Genomic DNA, 8,718 nt, shown 5'->3' on the forward strand with positions numbered 1-8,718 from the left:
AACCCCCCTGTCTACATACATACACACGATACGGACTCCTACTCATACTCTTGTCCTCCCCTGAGCTTCAGATGGCTTACCAGGTCCTTAATCTGTCCTGAGTGACATCACCCTCTCCCTTCACCCTCCACACACTCCTCACAGGAGGGAGAGGGAGGGAAAGCGAGAGGTGGTGGCCACTGGTGGTTCAGGGAAGGTGAATTAGTCCTGCAGTGAAGCGCAGAAGACTTAGTAAGAGCACACAGGATCACTCGGACACACTCTGGCAGAGCCATGGCAGCGGGCACAGCAGAGATGGACACACACATGGAGGAGCTGTTGGACCAGGGTCTGGGGATGGAGGAGACGGCCCATGGCCTGCTGAGGAGGCCCTCGCTGAAGGAGATCTACCACAGTGACTCCCTGCTGGCACCCGACACTGACTTTATGACAGGTAGAGAGTTGAGCGAGTTTAGATGCTAAAGGGTCAGCCAAATGACAAAAATATATTTTCTTATTTACCTCTTGTGTCTGTTGCCATGCAGATGGTTTTGTTTGTATTTGCTTTCTGCGATTTATGCCTCCACCCCTATACTAGAGGTAGATGCAATTTCAGTTGATTATGTTTGTGGTGCTCAAAGCATTGGGAAAAAACATGTTTTAAAAGTTAGATTCTCAGAGATGTTTATCTTAAAACCTGTGCAAAGAAAACCCAAACTTAACTGCTTGATACTATTAAGGGGAAGGGGAAAAACTACCCTTTAAAGTGTTCTGTCTGAATGAAGTGCATTTACACAATTCTGTGTAATTAACAAAAAAAGGACACATACACTTCCTGCAATTTATCACAGACTAGGTGAGTTTAAGTGTATGGTTTACACAGGGTTGTTCCTATCACTTCTAATGCGTCAACAGAAAAGAAGAAAAAAACCCCAATGAAGTTGTACAATACAAACCTGTTCAATGCTTTATTTGAACAAGCAAGATAAACGCAAACACTAGTCCAACTAGTACCCATCCAAAGTATCACATGCCACACAGTCAAATTGTTGGTGTTATGGAATGTGGCTCGGCTAAGGAGATTTAGGGAAATGCCCTGTTCCCTCAGGGATATTAGTATCAGTGGACTAATGTGAAGGATTGCTTGTGTGTATGTGGCCTTGTAAATGTCAGCATGCAGGGTGCTGATATGTGCAGACAGATGTTGTTCCTTCATTCAAGAAACACCATCTGGGAGCTGAGATTTAAACACTTCACTGCTTCTCTATGCCACAGTTATGCTTTGTTTGTTCTGCATTTTCATTTTGCTAAGATGTTGATAGGAATATAAATTTCAAAACTGCTGTCCTGGCTGTGTGTAAATGTGCGTTAGTTAGAGGCACAGAGGTAGACTTAAGGCATGTGTTTGTATGTGTATTTACATTTGCATAAAAGGGATCCAGCGCGCCTGCCTGTTCACTGTATAGCTGAGTTAGTGCAGAGATTGAGCTTTGGGCTGCTAATTCCCTTTTACAGCACTGGGATTATGTGCTATTCTAATCCCAATCCCATATGGGGTGTGTGGAGGTGGCACGAGGATGATGTCACGGCCAGGACAAGAGGAGAAACAGAAAATTACTGGCCAGAGTCACAGCTCTCCACAAGACACAGATTACTGCTGGCTGCATGCTTGAATGATTATATTGAAAGTCTTCGCCCACAGCAGATTATCACTGTCAGAGGTACATCTTCCCAAAAACTGAGAAAAAAAAAATCTATTTTAACAGTGGACGACATGCATTTTAGAGAAACTGTACAGGTTTTGAGGCTTGATAGACACATAGAAACTAAACTAAGCTGATGTTCACACATCTGTATCATTTGAATTGATTTAAAATTGGATAATATTTAACTATCAATTATATAATGGTAGATTAATAGTGGATTTTTCGGAGTGATAGAAGCTGGACTTTTCAATTATCCATTACTTTTAGCTATTTTGACTATTGAGCTCTTACTTATCACTAGCTATTTCGACTGCTTATCAATTACTGTTAGCAAACTATTTCTGACCTTTATCCATCACTTTAGCTAACTGTTTTAACTACTTATCCATCTATTTTAACCATATAGCCATTACTTTTAGCTAACTGTTTCAACTTTGTTTGCTAACTAGTTTTTATGCAGCCTTTATTAACACATGGTGTTCAGGAGTTCTGTAGCTGATTCTATACATATATTTTTTAATCAGATCAAAATGCACTACTGTAAATCTTTATATGTACCATCTTAACTGCGGAAGTATCTTCTGAGGTACACTAGTTTGGAATCATTGGTTTAGATCAATTAAAAAAATACACAGATGGACACAGATTGTGCAACTGATCCTCTTTGCTCATAATCAATTTGATCTGAAAACTGCTGGGAAATAATGCTTCATTGCATAACTGCATTTCATGGTTGATTCCTGTGTTTGTTTTAAGCCTTGGCGTTCACTCTGCAACTACAGCAAAGCATGCATAGTTGTTTTTTTTTCATTTTATTTTGCCTCTTCCTCATCCTCCCTATTACTCAGAGTAGCCTGCACTGTATCCTCTGTAAATCTGTGGATGTACAAGATGTTTACTGCTGCACAACACAACAACAGGCCACATTTCAGGTTTATTTCTGCTGTTTCCTCTCTGTGTCTCCATCTCTCACAGTGACATGGGGCTTACGTGTGGGGGCGGGGTCAAAGAGGCTCAGTCTGAGGGATTATCATTGTACTCTGCACACCCACACACACACATGCAAGTACACAAACACACACGTGTACAGACAATTTAGGCTGAACTGGACGACTACTAGGTTTTTAAGTATTATCAACCCCACCCCCACCCTTGTAGAAGCACACACCCTGAGCAAAAGGGCTTTAAGTGCAGTCATACATATCACGGCATCCCAGAATGTGTCAGGCGACCACCAAGGAAACGTGGGAGGATCAAAACATCAGTAACCTCATCTCCTGCTGCAGATCCTATAACACTACTTGGAAGCTGTAAACAGAGGTGGACAAACCAACAGACAGGCTGCTCTGTAAAGGTGTGTGTGTGTGGGAGATGAAATCTTAGTGGACCCCAGCCAGTGGACCAAATCAGATGGAGGGAGAGTCGGCCTGTCTATCTGGAGCCAGAGGAGGAAAGAGGAGCGAGAGAGTGTGCTCGCGAGAGGAGAGGAAGAGGAGGAAGACTTCTGGTGTTGTGGAGGAGGGCCCGTTCGGCCAGCAGAGGCACCCTGGCTGCTCATCAGTGTCCAGTGTCTCCCACGGTATCCACGTCTGAACTTTTGTAGCTGTGTTAGACTGATGATTGCCAGCAGTAAAATAAAAAAAAACTCAAGTAGATATCAGCAGAAAGAGAAATTATAGCATGTTAATGACAGTTGAAAGTGTTTTGGGTGTGTGCTCAGCAACCATTGTTTACATGCTGCTGTGTGATGACGGTGTGGTTGATCTGCTGTGTCCAGCTGTGCCGTGACCTCATTAGCTTGATTTCTGCTATATAGGCACAACCAGGGGATGATAAATAGTTTTTTTTCCCCTTTCCCTGACTATATTTACATCCTGATGGAAAAACAGATAAGCTTTAAAAAAAATTTTTGGTAGAATTTCATTTCAAGTTTTTAGCTGAAATTTGAAATTTGGATGTGGAGGTCTTTTTGTTGTTTTATTTCTTCACCAGTCCTTCTCCTACATTTGTAAGCTGACAGTTGAATAGCACTTTCTTACTTTGTGACTGGAGGATTGCTGTCTTTCATACTCAAGATTTTCTCTGAATAGTCGTATGGATTTCAGTATTAGTCACTTGCATATTCATTTCTGTCTTGGCATCCTCAGTTGGTTAACAAGGTCTTTCTGACTGTTGCTCTGTGCATTTGCTCTTTCTTTTGCTCTGTGAAATCTGGATATTTTAAACATATTTAGACATGGTTTAGAGGCTAACAAATGTTCAGTGGACTGCCTCAGATTCCTCTGCTTATTTTAATGGACCAGCACTATTGCTAAGCATGTTATCAGTTATGTAATGCTATCTATCTATCTATCTATCTATCTATCCTGTTTTTCATCATCCCTTCAGATGACCGCAGCTCGGCAGCCAGTGGGCTGGATGTGGCCGACCGTCTGACCTACCTGGAGCAGAGGATGCAGATGCAGGAAGATGAAATCCAGTTGTTGAAGATGGCTCTAGCCGACGTCCTCAAGAGGCTCAACATCTCTGAGGAGCACCAAGCGGCTACTACCACTGCTGCTGGCAGGAGAACATCGGGCGCTAAAGGTGAGCAAAGATCTGTGTGGATTATTTCCATTACCCACATGTCAATTTGAGGATTTAAGGAAGCTTGTCACCATGTCGACCCTCTGCTGTACAGTGGGGAAGGCATTGATTTCTTTTATGGCTTGTAAATGCCAAAGGTGGGATCAAGTCATTGTTTTGCAAGTCTCAAGTCTTAGCACTCAAGTCCCAAGTCAAGCCCCAAAATGAGTCTTAATCTTAGAGTTTTGAGTCCTAAACAGGTCAAAATGTGCTCTTTACCAAACCTAATACCATTTCATATTTTTAACCAGAGTTAAAAGTTCAAACAACTTTATTGAATAAAGCGTTAACCTGCACAGAAAAAAGGCAGAGGTGCAGTTTCACACAAAAAATATTATTTTATGAATTATCGTAATTGAAGTATTGATGCACTGCACACAGGTTTTTATTATCACAATTTATATTAGGGCTTTGGTAGAGTATCAAGTCAGATCGAATCAAAAGACTCAAGTCCAAGTGAAATCACGAGTCATTGGTGTTAAAGTCAAGTTGAGTTGCAAGTCTTTTTTGATTTTGTCAAGTCGAGTCATCATATCATAAGTCTAAAGTCATCATATTTGTGCCTTTGAGTCTGACTCGAGTCTGAGTCATGTGACTCGAGTCCACACCTCTGGTGAATGCTGTGCTTTACTAAATAATTAATTAAACCGTTGTGGCTCAAGTGCAACAATGGGAGTCTGACTGAGAGCAATATTATTGGGCAATATTGTTTTTATAAGTGATCATTTTCATTGTATGCTGACTAACATGGATGAGACATTCATTATACACAAGGTGGAAAAAGAAGAAGAAGAATAGAAGACAAAAAAAAGTGACAAAGAAAAAAAAACTTACCAATTAAGCTGATTGATTGGTATTGGTTTCCGTCCTAATGATTTTATATATGTTGTGTATACAGTAGTTTATATAAAAAGATTAATGGTGTCTATCAAGTTTCTGAATCTACTCAAATGCAAGTATTCAGAACCTGAAGACCTGGAAAAAGCATCTAGAAAATTAGTTAAGGAAACATGTCCTAATATTTCATGGGTACAAACAAAGAAACATGTGCAGACAATCCAGTTCCATGTGTTTCATTTTCACCAGAGCAGTCACAACAATCACCACAAACACAGTCCAAAAGTTTATCCTTTTATCCACCATACACAAACACACATCCATCATACTTATGCCTTTGTCTGTGTCTCTAACAGCCAGGCCAGTGTCTCTAGCTCTGCCCTCCAGACCGCCCATGGTGACCTCCAGTGCTGCCTCCCTGAAGAAGAGCTCCACGCTGCCCTCCAGCTCCACAGCCAGGAACTACAGCCCAACACCGCCCCGCAGGTAAAAGCACTGCTGCTCAGGCTGCAACAATTTTACAGTTTGTCTCATGTCAGTAAAACAAAAAGGTTCAGATTTGTTGATTGATTTCTAGATGTAAAAGAAAAATCATTCCTGTCATCTCTGACAGCACTCTTCATGCAACGCACCCAGGGCAATGAGATCTCAAGCTTCATTTCTCATTATCTAATGTGCCAAAGCAATCAGCAGACACCCTCCATTATCCAGGAAACACTGCACACGGACTCTCAATAATTATTCCAAAGCTCGCCTTTATTTCAAAGCAATAAAGCAGCAAAACCATTCTCTGCAGATATATCTTCCTCTCAAGTACCTTTCAAATGATACTGCCATTAGATAGCATTAGTCAGAGAACTGGATAGGTTCCCTCTGTGGTATTTTGCTACTTCTATATCTGGGGTATGCTGATATAATTGCACAGAGAGAGGTAAATCCTCATTCACTTAAGGCTGTCTGTTAGGACGAAGTGAGACGCATCATCATGATTATCACTGTCATCATTACCAGCAGTGGTTAATTTCCTTCCACTCTCATCTTTCACCTTTTCTCTCAACCCACTGAGCACTTCAGTGGGTCCATCATTACAGTTACAAGTTTGTAGCCCAGCGTCATTCAAAACCACAGCAGAAATATTCCAGAAATATGTCAGGCTGAATTCCAATCAAATGTGTTTAAATTGTTGCAGCTCAAATCATCTTAGACATTACAGTAATGTTTCATTCAGAATCTTTGTGATACTTTGTGGAACTTAGTGGAATCCTTTTTTATCTTACATTATTCATGTCAGTCATTTCATTTCCATTTGGGTAAACAATGTGGCTCATGAGCCTGAGTTACAGCAATTTGGAGGACACATTTTGTCGGTTGCAGCCCCAAGTTTGTGGTTGAGAATGTTAAGCTGGATGCATTTTTTCAATAAAAGCCTAAAAACATGACCTAACAGTCCTTGTTTTCCCCCCCATTCCAGTGGTGTGAAGAGCCCGCCAGATAGTGTGAAGGACAGTCCATGTAAGACCACTAAAACACGACCCACCTCTGCAGCCTCCACCTGTAAGAAACCTCCAGAAGGGTAAGAAGCTGTTCTTGCATTTCTAAACCTCACACTGCATTACACATTCCACGTACACATTTTGCAGGCCAAAGCATATGCATTTTTCCATTGATTTTGGGGTGACCCACTTATACCTGGCCAATCAAGTCGGAATCAAATCTCTCAATTTAAATCAAGGTTATTTTCAACCTCGACATCCTGTTTTATGTAAAAACACCTCAAACCACAGAGGAACATTACATTCTCAGAGCCAGTTGTATAGATGTTTAACCGTTTAGTCAACCTTAAATTGACATGACAGGCAGTGAAGCCCTATCGCAATCAGATGTGTTCGTTCTCATCTCTTACTCTCCTTGTCGTGTCCTCTTCGGTATCTCTATCAAATTCTCTCTGTGTCTCATTATAACAGCAACAAGTCCAAGGAGGCTGCAGTAAGTGCAGGTAAGTGAGCACTCTCCCTGCTTCCCTGCAGCTGTTTTATTCCAGGCTGTAGCTGGTATATTTCACACTCATAACAAGAATGTCAAACAGCTGCTCACTAAGCTTCCATAAAGTATAAAGTGATTTAGCAAAAGACATGACAGTGGTAGTGTTTGTTACATGTACTATAAACAACAAAAACCTCTGTTTGTGTTTGTGTCCCTAATTTTGGTGCAGGGACGAGGCGTGTGACACACTGCAAAGGTATGATTCACCCCTAACAAAATCTTATTAACATTGAATTATTAACTCTTGTTCTGCTTACATTTACACTATCTTAAAAAGTTGAGAGCACTGTGTTTGAGTTGTTATTTTATCCTTCATTTTTTTTCACATCTCACCATGACTTGTATGCCTTCCCTCACCCCTGCCTCCCCTATTTTTGTCTTTTATTTTACCTTCTTTACATATCCGCTCTATCTGACCTCCAACTTCCATTCCAACCCCTCCTGACCAACCTCCCCTCTGTCTATTCACTCACCCTCCTCACCTCATTTCACCACTTCACTTAGTGACTATGCAGATCTATCTGAGCCCCCACAAAAGAAAGACTGGATCTTCTGAGACCGCCAAGTCTGCAGCTGCAGTGCCTGCCAACAGCGGGCCCACGGCCACATCCAGCAACCCTCAGACGAAGGAGGGCAGCAGGCCACATGGGAGGAAAACAACCCCATCCTTCACCTTAAATCTGCAGAAAACCACAACCAGCCAGAAGACAGTGCAGGACACATCCAGCTACAAGAGCCCCACCAAATCTCCCAGCCAGTACTTTCAGATTTGTTACTGAGCCAAGCGGATAGAGACAGATTTACTACAAATGTGTCCTTTACATCGAGTTAACTAAATCCAAATTAATTATTAAAAGCCACAATCTACTGCTTGAACAGATGCTAAAAGACTGTCTTCCAATGTTGAAAAATCAAGAAACTGATTGATGAGTGCGCTTCTTAAATTGCAGCGATGACATGATTTTCCTCTGAAGGTCATCCTGACTTTGTTATGTTGGTTATATTTGTAAGGAAGCCCTGAGAGTCAAGTAAAAAATATCACTATGGTGATCCATTCAAGTCTAATCTAAATAGTTTCTACTGTGTTTAGGACTTTAAAACAGGTAAAAGAAAAGGTTTTGCCGGGATAATCTTTCTAAGAATTTGTTTACATTGTTTGTTGTTGATTGGTTGTCTTTTGTTGTAATACTCATTTTTGCCACAAGATGCTGAAGTGCACCATTTTAAATTAACGCAGATTAAAATACATTTATAGCCAAAAGAAAGACATGACAGTAATGTTGCATAACTTGCTAACACACAAATGCTTTTATTCCTATTTAGAACAGGGGGTAGTGGTGCACTTCAGCCTCTTGTGGACTAAAGAAAAAAAGTAATTATGTACCAACTTTTTGAAAAATTATCTTGGAAAAACTTTCCCCCCACCTGTTTTGCAGATTTAAAAAAAATTAAGGAACTTCTACAAATAATCCTGACAAGCTCTTTTTGTTCTTAAGTCATATGTCATAAACACGGGAGAGAAAACAGT

At 40.9% G+C, this 8,718-nt stretch overlaps 1 protein-coding gene across 1 annotated transcript; it reads left to right on the top strand.

Annotated features, from left to right (window-relative positions):
- The first annotated feature begins 45 nt into the window (after nt 1–45).
- Nucleotides 46–8,111, top strand: LOC119908471 (echinoderm microtubule-associated protein-like 1). Its single transcript, XM_038726173.1, has 7 exons — nt 46–433; nt 4,074–4,271; nt 5,504–5,633; nt 6,619–6,720; nt 7,112–7,143; nt 7,360–7,386; nt 7,695–8,111. Exons 1-7 carry the CDS (start codon nt 274–276, stop codon nt 7,967–7,969), a joined length of 924 nt encoding a protein of 307 aa, XP_038582101.1. The 5' UTR covers nt 46–273; the 3' UTR covers nt 7,970–8,111.
- The last annotated feature ends 607 nt before the right edge of the window (nt 8,112–8,718 follow it).

Source organism: Micropterus salmoides, unplaced genomic scaffold (genome assembly GCF_014851395.1).
Source record: "Micropterus salmoides isolate LMB-PRFRI ecotype aquatic unplaced genomic scaffold, ASM1485139v1 Ms_hic_scaffold_18, whole genome shotgun sequence".
Taxonomy (NCBI): domain Eukaryota; kingdom Metazoa; phylum Chordata; class Actinopteri; order Centrarchiformes; family Centrarchidae; genus Micropterus; species Micropterus salmoides.

Excerpts from the sequence above, each read along its gene's own strand:
- LOC119908471 (XM_038726173.1), top strand. The coding sequence starts at position 274 with ATGGCAGCGGGCACAGCAGAGATGGACACACACATGGAGGAGCTGTTG. Across the intron at positions 4,272-5,503 it reads GAGAACATCGGGCGCTAAAG|CCAGGCCAGTGTCTCTAGCT; the intron begins GTGAGCAAAGAT and ends TGTCTCTAACAG. Across the intron at positions 6,721-7,111 it reads TGTAAGAAACCTCCAGAAGG|CAACAAGTCCAAGGAGGCTG; the intron begins GTAAGAAGCTGT and ends TCATTATAACAG.